Genomic DNA, 15035 nt, shown 5'->3' on the forward strand with positions numbered 1-15035 from the left:
TCAAAGTCTCAAACCCATTTGAACAAACAATTTGTCATTTTACCATCGTATAATTGTGCAAAAGTGAGAGGGGGACTTATATGAAAATAATTAATAATTAAACGTGCAAAAGGAAAAGGAGAAAAAGGAAAACGGAAATGGTCGGCGGCTTCGCTCTTACGCGCGGCAATTATGTTAAGTGGCCAATTAGCAATTAACCGGGGAGCTGAGTCGAGCGGCCCCTTAATTGCTTGGGAAGAAGGTTGTAGCAAAGGTGGAGCGACCAAGTGAACGGGAGGAAGTGCAAGGTGCACACGCATCCCGACGCGAGTATCAGTTTCACGCGCCATTTATGTCAGATTTTCCCCGGATGATTTTTGCCAGCAGATTCACTAAACTGTTTTTGAATATTTGCGCGATTTGAAGGCCCCGATGCCTTTGTAAATCGAATGAATCTCTGATAGGTTTATTAAAACGATAAGGGTAATTCATGTCCTCGATGCGAACAAACAAGGTTTCTTGACCTTTTCAACAAAAAATCAACGCACCGCAGCGGATTCGAGATAAGCGTCAAGAATGTCAGGTAATTACGTGCTCGTCGCACACATAGAAGAGGAGAAGTGATTCAGAGATTGAGTCTATCCGGAATTACAGTGAAGTGAAATTGAATTAGTGAGGGCACGATCTTCTTGGCGTAGACTACGTCGTCACCGTCGGCAAGATTCTGTCTCCCAGGTACCGGGCAAGTCCTGGGGTGGCGACAGAGGCACCTGCAGGTGCCCGTAGCCCGAAGGAACCACCTGCGTCTACCGTGATGACGGTCCATCACCAGCAGAACCACCACGTGGCCGCTCTCAGTGGCGTTGCCGTGGCCAATAACGGCCTGAATCTCAGCAGGATGTCCGGCCTGGAGGCGCATCGGCTGGAAAACATGGTCGATCGAAACGGCGTCGCCATCGAACGTCTTTCCAACGGGTTGGACTCGCGCAATAACAATCTAAACAACAACAACAATAACAACAATGGGCTGGAAAGGGGCGACGCTTCAACGACGATGCCGCAGAGATCGAGGTTTATGATCACCGATATCCTGGGCGGCGCGTCTAGCAAGATGCACCAGTCCGGCCAGGAGCCACCCGGAAGTCCACCCTCGACGCCGCGGGACCTTAGTGTCAGGCATCAGTCCAGAACGTCCTTGAGCACCAGTAATCTAGACGAGGACAGCGACGCCAGCCACCACGACGGCGCTTCCGTTACGTCCAATGGTAAATCACACTTTATTATACGCTTTCAAAACTGCTCGTCGCTCGTTATAACGATGTAATGAAACCGCAACAATATCGGTATATATGACCCTTTCTAACGATATTTACATGTCAGTAATAGAGAGAGAATCTTTTAAGCAAAAAACAAAAGATTATATTCGACACAGTCAGGTAAAAAGCGAGTTACGGGTTAGCTATTATTCCACACGCGATGTGGAAGAAATAAAGTTCAATACACCATAGCTAATCATGGTTTACAAAATAAATTTCTAAACTGCAGCAAAACGGTTTGCTGTTGCACTTAATAAATAGGTATCACAGCTAAGATGTTTGCTGTTACACCTAATAAATAGGTGTCACAGCTAAGATGTTCGCTGTCCATATATTACGACTGAAATCTAGTTACCACACGCAGTTTTTAGCTACAGCAGCTAATTTTTTTTTCCGTGCACGAATTAATTGATCGAAATTGCATATTTTTGTATTACTTTATATAGCAAAACTTAAATATTAAAACATCAAGCAATTACTTTAAGATTTATTAAGCATTAGCTATTCAGTTTTATTCCTGATTCTTTACTAAATTTTTCGCATTTCTCACGAACTTAACTTTATATGACCATCCGATAGTTTGTCAGATTCCATCTCTTTTTTCTCTCTCAGGACATATAATTTATTACTGCATAATTAGTGACCCGTAAAAGATAATGGATAAATAAAAAAAACTCCACGATGTTTTATCAATTTCTAAAATGATTGTTTGGGTAATTAAAATTTTTATTCGGTTGAAAGATGGTAAAATGAATCATAGCGGCGCTTTCTTTCGTTGCGTTTTGAGATTTTGTCTACTTATCTGATCGCTTGCGTGGATTTTTACGAAGGTGTCAAGGATATTTACGGGGTACATGGTTCCTTTCGACCGGATGTTACAATCGGTGAGATCACGTCGACCGTCGCTGATTGTGATTGTATGGAGTGCCTCTCTTTCGAGAATCAGATATATCTCTCTCTGCGGACAGAGGTAAACGTTTCTCTTTTTCTTACTCTTTCTCTCTCTCTTTCTCATTTCAAGTTGTTGGGTCTATTCGACCAACAACGTTTAGGGATTCTAATGGTTCTAAATTGGAGCTCGGCATTTTCGAAAGCTTTAATTATGTTACCCTCATTTGTTTCATTCATCTTTTCTACCTGTGCTGCTGTGTCCTCCGGAGTTTAATCCCTCCGGCTGAACAAGTGCTAAATCGTCGTTAACTTCTTTGATCGGATGACGCCGAATTTCGTAAGATGTCGAGAACACTCGTATTACGCAGAAATTCGTACGCACACATAATAGAGACGCATATAAAACGAATAGAACCGATTCTTAATCGTAACGCAGTTTTCACGTTATTAATTGTCCGAAGTGGATATGAAAATTACTAGTCTTATGACGTGCGTAAATACAAATGTAAATCATCCGGAAAGTGTTACCTGCTATTCGATTTTCATTACGCTTACGATCTAACAAAAAAAAAATTGTTACATCGCTACGAATCACACAGTGATCATAGAAAACCGCGTTGCGTTTTCTCTCTTTTGAAGGGGCTATTAAGGTGACCTATACCAAGCGTATCGGCAACCAATCTCCATTAATTCACAGTTTCTTTTACCGATCCGTCCTCCTTTTCACCAGGGATAGTTGTTTTCTAAACGCGAAGCCGCTCGCTACAACGGCTGTTTGTCCCGTAATCGGCTTATTTTCTCAAAGAAGCGCATTACCAACAATTACGCGGACGATGGCGATGTGATTAGAAGTGGCGACACTAATACTGCTTCTCGCTCGCGGTGCTAAATCCAAAATGCTGCTTCGTTGCAAAAACAAGCAGCAGCGGGCCGTCAGCGGAGGCGCCAATTTTTCCACGACATTGACTCGCCGCGACGGCTCGCACCTTGCAACGCTTGCGTCGCTATTTATAACCGCCCCTTAAGTGTTTCACGGACAAGACCAACGACGGTGTAGCGTTTGAAAATCTCGAGAGTCACGTCATGGTAATCGATAATCGTCGTCCTTGCCTCAGCTACGGTGACACGAGAAATAGGCAAAAGTGCCGCGTGTGTGATAAAGGGATATAGTATGCTGAACTGAAATCGACACGATCGTATGTGTTTTCGTTCACGGAAAAAAAAAATTAGCTGCCGTAGCTAAAAACTGCGTGTAGTAACTAGATTTCAGTCGTAATATATGGACAGCGAAAATCTTAGCTGTGACACCTATTTATTAAGTGCAACAGCAAACCGTTTTGCTGTAGTTTAGAAATTTATTTTGCAAACCATGATTAGCTATGGTAGCGAAATTTTTTTTTTCCGTGTTCTAAAGTTTAAACTAGGACTAAATATACAGTAACTTGCAGAAGATTGAATTAAAAGAAAATATATATATTTCGACATTTTATTTATAAAATTCTCTTCCAAAAGCAAGCCTATGATCATGATTCATATATTTGTTTGAAGTAACACTTTGCAAAGTAGCATTCTACATTTATAAGAAATATGTTTATAACACCAAATGTTTTTTATAAAATATTAATATTGTGTGTGTATATTTTTAAAATATAATTCAAATAATGATTCTTATATACGAGTAAGCTCCATGTGTTTCAGCATATTATTAGCACATTGTATTTAATCACACTTACCGAAGAATATATATCGACAAAAGATATTTACTTTATAACCAATATTGATAAGAAGAAAATTAATAACAAGATATCGCATTTCAACGTAAGAATCATAAAAAAATCCATCAAAAAGTCATTTATGTATAACTAATTATTATTGTGATATATATTTGCGCAAGGTTGCCTACATTGCAGTCAAACCATCAGTTCCTTATACGAACCGGAGCCCTTATTCCCATCAAGGCGAAGATCTTGTAAAAAGTTGGTAACGCTTTTACGAGAAAAAGCGCGAGCACACGAGCGATATTAAAACGCGGAGTGTTTTTCTTTTGATTATTATTTTTTTTTCTTTTAAGCTAATAACGCGCGTTCGTTATTGGTGTTATCAGTCAGCGGCCGACGCGCGCGACCATAATCGTAAATGGTATCCACCTTCCGTGGTACGCCATCCGTGCCGCGGGGAGATCGCGGAATTATTAATGAAGGACAATTAGGAGGAGTAACGCCGACGTAATTGCACGCTTTCACGTAGATTGGCCCAGGCGATTTTTTTTTCTTCTTCCTCTTTTTTTTTACGGAGGAACGTTCATTCCAATTTCCCGTCTAGATTATTACATTTCGCCATCATCGTGTGGCCAGCAGCAGCAGCAGCATGTCACGGTACAAATACGATCATCGATCCTTCACACGGCGTTGATTAGAAAATTATTAACGTCGGACTAACAGCCAGACGTAATTGTCGACGGATTTACGCATCGATCATATACGCCGCTGATCGCTCGTTATGCTGTTTACATCTCCCTGAGATCCCGAACCCCTAATTATCGTATCTCCGGGTATGTCCTTAGCGACAATTACACTGCGTTGATGAGCAAGGAAGTGTATGACGCAATAAGGGCAATTTAATGTAGCGACGCCGTTCTAATCACAGAGCGGAACACACATAATGCGTATAAGAAAATATATTGTATATTTAATTCAATTTATATTTATCATTATATATAGTATGATTCTGAATAAGTGTAAAAATTTTAGGAGATGATTCTTTGTCGAAAAATAAGGGGGGTCTTTCATATAAATATTATATATACTCCTACATCCCTTCCTGAGGAGTTACACTTTTTTAAAGGAAGAGGTAAAAATTAGCTTATTTTTTTTCTCAAATTTTGGACAAGTTAAAAAAATGAAATTTGGTGGACATTTTCCACTAGTAAAAAGGAGATACTTATTAATATTTTTCATTAATTCAACTTCTTGTATCTCAAAACCTATGCCATTTAGCAGCATGCTGTGCATAATAATGTATTTTTTTTATTTCTTGAAAACTATTGATTTTACAAAAAAAATTAAAGAAATAAAAAAATTTCTAAAGAAATCAAGCTTTCTAACGCATATTTTTAGATGATTACATTCCGCCCCGTTAAAAAGTTCTAATAAAAAATTTAATAAGGGTTGCTAGTTTTATCCCCTTATAACGATACGGAAGGATTAAAAAATGTTAATAAGTATCCTTTTTACTAGTAAAAAATGTTCATGTTTCTATGAAAGACCCCCCTTAATTTTCGATAAAGAATCATCTAAAATTTTTCGCATTTATTTAGAATCACCCTATACATATACACGCGTATGTTTTACAATAAAATTAGAATTTCTCCTAATTGCTTTCTCAGTCATATATATAATTGATTTTTTCCACGCATTATTATTTATTTACACCGTAGAATTTGTGTTGATAATTAAAAACTGATGTATATAAGAGTCGTGTATTACTACTTGATATCAATTAAATTTTTTACGGACCAAAAGAGAAAATAAGAACGTAAGAAAGAAATTTTTCATCCGACAAGTTTTTAAATTTAAGAGGAGCATTAAAATCTCAATATTTTTATGAAAAATATAAAAATTATGAGTTTATATCTCTATATAATTTATGATTATACGTTCCTCGAGTGCATTGAATTTAAAATATAAACACACACACACACACACACACACACATACGCGCACACACACATATACGTGCGTTTGAAACATAATAGATATTTCTCATTTCTACTTTCTCCTACATATATTCCTCTTTTTAATACAAATCTTAACGTCGGATCAATGCATTGCCGTTCTAGCCGGTTAAGAAAGGCGTGAAAAAAAAAAGAACCGATCTTTCTCCGCGCGGGAATATCGTTTCTCGGACGCGTGTGCAAGTCGTTTGTAATCCGCTTACGAAGCCGACACATTCGTCCCCGGGATCCACATTGTTGTCATCTCCGTATCATGGGTCTGCCCGGAAGGTCCTGCTGCCAGAAGCCGTTTCACGCCCTTACGGACGAGCTCGCTGACTTTTCGACGCGCGACTAATCCGAGAACCGGAAATGATTGGCAACCGTTTAGATCCCGGCGCGGATTAGCAGTCCTATATCCGAGGGACTTTCGCGAGACGAAAGCAATTTCGGATCCCAAAGGCGCCTTTTTGCGTGCCGGCTGTCGGACTTTTGACGACACAATCTACGCGGAATTAATCCCGCGATCTGAATATCAAGAGAGATTCAACGACGATGTCGGCCAGCAAAGGCTCCGAGTGACTCGAATAAAAAGAAAAGAAAACCGATTATCTGAGTATCAAATAGAAAACGATAATGCAAATTTATAAAGTGCATGCGTCATTGGATCTTGCGCGAAAATGTTTCTTGGAATGAAAATTGAAGCGCGATTTTATTTAAAAAGTATTAAAAATATACAGAGTATTCCTGAAGTGACTGTCTATTTTGCAAAATAATAGGAATTATAAAAAACATCTTTAAGATATGAAAAAATATATATATTTCAACAAAATACATACTTTATGGACCTAATTTAATTATTTTTGCACATTCATCATTAACGATATGAGTCTGAAAGGAAAATAAAAAAAAACAATTGATTTTTTATAAATACTTGAATTTGTATAACAATGAACATATAGCCAGTGTATAACAATTTTTTTAAATATCTTTAATTTTTCACCAAAATAGATAATCACTTTAGGAACACTTTGTTTATAGATTTTACAGAAATAAAATATAATAAAAAATAATTTTACGAAAATTTTTTTGAAAATATTTATGAGGTTTTTAAAATGTACAGGATTTTCTCAATCACATCTCGTATCAACGAATTGACCAATATTTAATCCTGCGTTTTAACATATTTAAGATTTGGCAATTGTCACGATTTGGCGCTGCACAGAATATCGTGATAAATCTAATCGTAGGCAGTGATCGCGCGATTAGCTCACGACGCGTAGGAAGGGTATATCGTGTTTACAAAGCGGGTGATCTTAGATTATGCGCGGGTGATTAATTATTCCGTCGGAGGCAAACGTTTACGTAGGTAACAATGCGCAGAAGCGCATTGTCTGTTGTACGATGATGAAGAATTTCGCAATATTTGAAACGAAACGGTCATTTAAATTTTTGTGATTCAAATCGACTCTTCGCTCGATGATCATTTCCAAATCTGCTCCACATTAAGGCGATTTAATCGATCGAATTAATCAATTCTCTCCGCAATTCTTTCCAATAATCGCCTGTCGGGCATGATTTCGAAGTCGATATCGATTTCGAGAGAGCGAGGTCAAGTCTGTCAACGCGGACATACCAGGCGCTTAAGAGGATTTGAGAATCTCGTTAGGCGAACGCTGGAAAACAACCGCGTGAATCCCGACAATGACGGTAAACACCTGTCGGCGAGGAAGTTTTTAGCGAAGTCCGACAGTATATAATGTGACTCGAGCCGTGTTCGTTTAAAATAACCAGATGATTATTGCTAATGTATTGGGGTAGATTTAAAATTTTCCAATTATGTCGGTAATCGCAACATTCTTTCGTTCTGACAAGGAAAGGATTTGGATTGTTTCTCACCGATTTTGATGGACTTTGAATGTGTCATAGAGTAGTTAAAAATATGAGATATATGTATGTTTTATATGGGCTTTACGTTTAGGTAGAAATAACTACTCGAAATTAATTTGGTATTATTTGATTTCAATCAAATATTATGGAAGGAAACCGTGCAATATGTGAAAAAATATTTCGGACAAAAGTTTTATGACATTTTATATACTTTATAGTTTCTTTAATTTTTATACCATCATATATCTTTGTAACTAACAATAAGCCTTAAATTAAAATTCTCTATTAAAATTAACTCTACCCGAAATTAACTGAAAAGAAAACTAAGCTTCTTTTTAAATCGCTTATAACTCGGAAATTATTGACGTCCCGACATTTTCGCTGAGGAAAAAAATCGTCTTCAAATAATCTCAAGAATCTTCCATTAGCAGGTGATGCGATGATCCTGGATATAACGATCTGTATATAACGATCTAAAATATAAAATATAATTTATAGCTGGTAATACTAAATAGCATTAATTTTTTGTAGCTGTTTTATTACAGTAAAATCAATATTTATTACAAAAGATAAAACTGCATAATCTAATTAGTATTTTGACAAATATAAAATTCTATAAATAATTAAAAATAAAAAATACATAAAATTCACAAATGTTAAACAATATGAATATAATATTAATTATAATTATTCGATAAATATAATTCAATAAATATAATTAAATAATTATTACAGTTTTTAAGACTTTTATAAGTTATTTAAGATTAAGATACAAAAGGTTACAAAAAAAGATATTATTCGGAAAATAAATATAAATATAGATAGTTGGCTATAATCTTAATTTTTAAAATTACCTAGCAGGCTTGCTGAAATTGATCTTTGTAAAATGAAGAACTCGCGTTGACGTTTTCGCAAGTAACCGTTAGTTGATGCAATCGTTGTATTTCTATTCGCCGCATGCGCGGAATGCGCTCGTGAAATTTGAGAAACACGAGCGTTACGCACCCCGTGGAAACCTTAGGCTCAAGTATAATATGATCTGACAGTAACACTCGATTGCATTTTTTCCTATAATGTTTCCGCGCTGCGATAGTTTTGTGTCGTGTAAACCGACACCATCGCAATCCTTATTCTGCTATGAGATCCTTAAATAAATTACGAAGCGATAGCTATCGAGGAATTATTATGATCGCGCGAGATAATCGCCGATCTTACAACGTTACGACGTGTAACTATATCATTTATGTATGATGTAATAATACTATTATTGCCCGTCCGCAAATGTTATATAATATTTATCTGCATTTATAAATTCTTCGTTTATATATTTCTTTTTGCGTTTTGTATAATATATATATATATTTAAACAAAATATATACTTTATGAACCTAATTTAATTATTCTTGCACATTTATCATTAACGATGGGAAATCTAAAAGGGAAATAAAAAAAAAATATTTGATCTATTATAATTTGAATTTGTATAACAATGGACATACAGCCAGCGTATAAAATTTTTTAAAAATATTTTTAATTTTTCACCCAAATAAATAGTCACTTTAAAGACACATTGTTTATAAATTTTATAGAAATAAAATATAATATAAAATAATTTTACAAAAATTAACGTAATAATATTTTATATAATAACTTAATAATATTTTATTCTGTGTCTTTATTTTATTTCGTGTTTGTTTTATACATATTTATACTTTACGTTTCACATACGGAATTAAAACGTTGACAAGAGTATTGAAACTGTAATACAGTTTTAAAGAATACAATCAAAAGTCGACTATACACGACGTATGGGACGCTAATTTGGTTCAACCCCGTAAGTTTGTTTTTAAAATTCTCGCCGACAGTTTGTTCCCCCGTGGGATCGCTGCGAAATAGAGTGGGCAGGCAATAAAACGTTGCCCCCATAACATTATCCCTAGTGTTTTCTCCCCCAAAGGTGGTGACGCGGTAACACAATACAGAAGAGGGGTCAGATTCTGCCCCGTCGAGGGCCACCGCCTTTGTATACGATATACGAGGGGTTGTAGGTGGCGATGGTAAGAGAACATCCCGTACGACACGGGGCCAAGCGAAGAGGTGTGACTCGCATTTGTAAGCAAAATTCCATAGCAGCTTTCATATAAAAGCTTCTGTAGAAAAATACCCTCAAAACTTTATCTTTATCGTTAATTTTTTTCCTAAGAAATTTGATTTTAACTTGTGTATAAAAGACATAAATGCAATATAAATGTTTGATATTGTCTGGGGAAATAAAGATTTTATTCTTTAAGGAAATTAGATTAGACAATGTGCATAAAATATTTTTGTATATGTGTTGTAGATCCATATCTGGAATATTTTGCAGTAGATAATTATTTCTATTAAATCTATAATTAAGAAGCAAAAAAAAAAAAATCCATGCATCTCTATGTTTCTTCCAAACCGCGATCTTTTTATAATTTTTTCAATGATTACGTACTTAATTCATGTATAAAGGCAATGTAGATCCATATCTGGAATATTTTGCAGTAGATAATTATTTCTATTAAATCTATAATTAAGAAGCAAAAAAAAAAAATCCATGCATCTCTATGTTTCTTCCAAACCGCGATCTTTTTATAATTTTTTCAATGATTACGTACTTAATTCATGTATAAAGGCAACAACATATAACCTATACTTACATTTCTCTTATGCATTAATAAAGATTTTATATGTAAAAATGTAGATGGTGCAGTTCCCCTTAACTCTCTTCCGGATTACTTACGCGACGCACTCGGCGCGAAATAAAGCAATAAGCAAATAAAATCGCGCAACACACAATGAGAAACTCCGGGCTTTTCCGTCCCCTCTCTCTCTCCTTCCCGCTCTCATCCACCGAGATCATAAAGTGCGCGAGGCAACGTTTCGCGAAAGTTTTATTATTCTTATTTTTACGATCCGTCCGGCTGATTCTTTCTCTCTAGCCGCAGCCACTAGCGCCCTGCACTCTCTCCGCATCCTTCGTCGCAGTGTCTGCGAGTTTTGCATGCAGTCCTTGGCCCAGTAACGATATAACGAAGAACGCGATCGCACTTGGGACGTTGCCTGCCGTTACTCGTGCATTCAATATCTATTTGATATAGTTTCTTTATGTAAAAGAAGATCTACACGAGTTACGCTTACGCGAGATATTTATTATTAACAATCACTCGAATATATTTAACAGAAAAAAAAATCCATTACTTTCGACGAACTTGATATAAATATCCATCATTAAAGATCTTCCCGAGAAAAATGTAAGAGTATTGCAAGAGAATTTTGAAAAATATTAATTTATTATAATTAATTATAAATTAGATTTGAGATTTATAAGAAAAACAGAAATGCAATGCAATTTCTTTTTTTATTAATTTCTTAAGATTTTACTTTTTATAGAAAACCATTTATTATTAACAATCACTCGAATATTTAACAAAGATAAAATCCATTACTTTCGACGAAGATCTTTGCAATAAAAATGTAAAGGTATCGCAAGAGAATTTTGAAACATATTAGTTTATTATAATTAATTATAAATTTCTAATTAATTAATTATAGATTTTTATATACGTATTTACAATATTAGTTTTAATTTTATTACATATTTAGATTTGAGATTAATAAGAAAAACAGAAATGCAATACAGTTCTTATTTTTTAATAACTTTTAAGATATTTTATTTTTTACTTCAATCTCTGATTATATTCCGTTAAAATTTGTGGACCGTTCGTTTATATAATAAATCGCACTGCAATATCGCGGAGACCATTACCATTAATGACGTGAACGATTTGACCGCGACGTGGACGACGACGGCAACATGCTGGCACTAATTGCAGCGGCGCATAATTGCTCGATAAACATCCTGTTAATCTCACTTTTATGTGCCATACATTGTACCGCGGCGATGCTTGCAGCACGCAAGTTCCACGCCCGCCCCTCTTTCCCCTCTCCCTAACCCTCTCATTTCCTACCCCCCTTCCTCTGTCTTTCTCCTTCGCTCTTTCTCCTTCGCTCTTTCTCCTTCGGCGTTAATACGACTTGAGAAAATACGTCATGATTTTCACTGGCGCGTATACGCGACGCATCCGTTACGGGCGCCATGTTTTCGAACAACCCACCTTTAAAATATACATTTCGCTCCCTAACAGTGGAAACGGAATGTTTACCATCATAACTTACGGAGATACACTCTCTCCACGAGTGTTAGCGTTAATTCACGCGAAAGTAAGAACGGGGAAAAACGAGTTCAAGCTTAAAACGTTAATTTTTTACTTGAAAAATTAAAAACCGGGACCGTTAATTATAATCTCAACGTTTTCGAAGTGCCATAAGTATGGAAGAAAATATACTACATATTAATTGTTAAATCTTTTTATCGTTATAAATAAAAATTATCTTTATGCATCTTATACGTGGCACCTCAAAATTTTTCGAAATTACGCCATCATCTGCTTGAAAATTCTTGGAATTGATACAAAGATCTAGGACCGAAAGAAAAAAATTATTAATGACACATGATTAATGTATTAATATACACAAATAAAAAAGTGTAAAATATTTAAAAATTTATTTTACGAACTGAAGATAAAAAAAACTAAAAAATTATAGTAACACATTGTATAATCATGAACAAAGGCTCATATATCCGATGTCATTACCTGATATCTTATTAGTGAAAACTAAAAAGATAAAGGAAAACCTAGTCTCTCAGCTGCCAAAAGAGAATGCTTAAGTTTTTTAACGTCTAGACAGATCGTCTCCCTGCTAACCTCTTGAAAGTATTTTGAAAACTTTACCGAAATTACATGCGAGAGAAAAATCTGCCGAGCAAATCTAGATTGCTCTCTACCTGTTGGCAAAATAGATTCATTTTAAAGAGCTGAATTTTTATTTGAGCGTACGATTTGAGAACGTATGATGAGTGATGTTTTATCAATGAATTGAATAATATTGGAAGTGACAATAATTGGCTTTATAGCTCTATAGCGTAATAAATTATGTGAAATTTATGACGTTAAAAAAGAGAAAGAAAGGAAGGGCGGAGCGAAAAGAATTATTGTTACAGATAAAAAAGATATGGATCATGTTGAAGAAAGTTATTAAGTTACAAAATTAAATAAAATTACAATGTTGAATGAATTACTACATGAATGACTTGAAAGAACTTTTTTACCATTTCACAATTTTTGAATTTTGCTAGACGAACAGTATTAAATTTTCTCTTAACCCTCAAACATACAGCAAATATACAGCCGACAGTCATATGCAGATATAACATCAATTTTGATTCGTAGCAAAATTTCTTTTATAGATATTTCAGAATAAATTATTTTATATTAAATTTTAATTCATTAAATTCTTATATTATTTTCTTTTCTCCTTCAAAAAAATGCTGCTTGTATATATAATAATTTTAAAAAATATTTTAATTAATAATATTTTTATTCTTATTTTGTGCAAACGTTCATATGACATATCTGTTTTTTCATTATTGTATGAATTTTATAAAATAATACATAGAGATTAAAAGATGAGTGTCTCGACACGAAAGGTTAATGAGATTATTCGTAACGCATTATTCGCGAAACATACATATTTCCACAGATTATTGCTTTTGCCGTATATTTTACGGTTAATTCCAAGTCAGTTTAGATAGATATACTTTGTGTTTTAATTCCTTCTCTGAAACGTTCGTATACGATACGCAAAGATCGAAACGCAGGTGATCGTGTGACTTCAACTCTGGGATGGAAACCACTTTGCGCACAAGCCGATCGTCATGGGCGTCGCCATTTCGCGTCAAAGTGAAAACGCGAAGTGAAAAAGGGTGGTGCGCGCGAACACGTTCTCGGTAAGGACGAGGCGAACACAGATAAGCCCCGCGTCCGGGGGAGGGGGGGAGAAGGGAGCTTACGTGCCACGCAGACGAACGTGTAACGCGGAAAAAAAAAGAGACGGATGTTTCCCGCGGATGGTTCTCGAGTTTCGCTGCGCGAAACGTAGCGCGGGTCAGGAGGAGGGGAATGGGCGAGGGGGGTAAAAAAGTTCCGCCTAACGTCTTGGAAGTGTCTCTCTCGAAAGTAGAACTCCGACCGGCTCGGTTCGGAGGGACCCCCCACCCTCCACTTCCTGCCCCTGCCCCTTTCTTGGGCTCTAAGTGTATCACATAGTAAATTTAGTTTTCCAACCTCCGTTTCCACCGTTCCGCTCTTATCCCCCCCCCCCCCCTCTCTCTTTCTCGTTCTTTTTTTCTTCAAACCACCCCATCCCCTCTCGCAAACAAGTCTTGGCGCGCGCCGTGTTAGCCAACATGGCGCAGCGGGTTCTGGACCCGTTCGAGCGAATCTGGCCGATCAAACGGGGGCTAAGAGCCGCGCTTTCGTCCGGGTTAACTCAATCCACGGAGCTTTCTATCTTCCCGACCTCTCCCTCCCTCTCTCTCTCTCTTCCCCCGCCGCCTTCCTTCCGGCTCTATATTATTCCCCGGTATCCCACACACATACACCCGGGTTTTCTCTCCCACCTCGAGCAGAATGCTTCTCCCATCGCGCCATCCACGACCGTTCCAATCGATGAGCTCGCGACAACGGGCCTTTAGATACTTTCAGAAGCCTGTACGGACCTCCGTTCCCTCGGGAGATTAAGTCTCGATGGTTTTCTGATCGGGACTACTCGGGAGGTTGCTCGATTTACTCGCGACAAGACACACCCTCCCCAGCTACGGGATAAATTCAAGGAGGGTCTATCTGACGAGGCGTTTCTATACTTGAGAAGAAAGAAAAAGATATTTGAAACGCTTTTCTATATTTAAAAAAAAAATATTCGAAATGGTTACACCACAGCTTGGAAATTATATCTCAGGAGCCATAGTGCCAACAATATTTGTAGGAATTAAGTACCCATATCTAAAGATACTATCATGATCATTATACATTAATGCCTAAAAGTCTACGCTTTTTTTCTCTTGCGTTAAATATACAAGGTAAATATACAAGGTGACGTATCTAATTTGCGCTTCTAATTGGTGACGTAAAAAGTATAACATTCCATTTAAAAAGAGAAAATTGGCCTTTAGGTATCCAAAACACATGCCTCCATTTCCAAACAAACCGCATTATTGATGCATATATCGTTTATTCGTCTCCAATAATCCTTAATTTTCCGCTTCATCAAAATGACGCGTAAAATGGAAAATCACGCATCCCCTATTATTTCCTTCTATG

At 36.4% G+C, this 15035-nt stretch overlaps 1 protein-coding gene across 1 annotated transcript in view; it reads left to right on the top strand.

The window, feature by feature from the left end:
- The first annotated feature begins 542 nt into the window (after window positions 1-542).
- Window positions 543-15035, top strand: part of LOC115233229 (homeobox protein B-H2-like) — a 31052-nt gene continuing 16559 nt past the window's right edge. The window contains exon 1 of the mRNA XM_029803543.1: window positions 543-1244. Coding sequence (XP_029659403.1) covers window positions 794-1244 — 451 coding nt within the window. The 5' untranslated portion in view covers window positions 543-793. The remainder of the gene's footprint in view (window positions 1245-15035) is intronic.

Source organism: Formica exsecta, unplaced genomic scaffold (assembly GCF_003651465.1).
Source record: "Formica exsecta isolate Colony F162 unplaced genomic scaffold, ASM365146v1 scaffold164, whole genome shotgun sequence".
In the NCBI taxonomy this organism is placed as follows: domain Eukaryota; kingdom Metazoa; phylum Arthropoda; class Insecta; order Hymenoptera; family Formicidae; genus Formica; species Formica exsecta.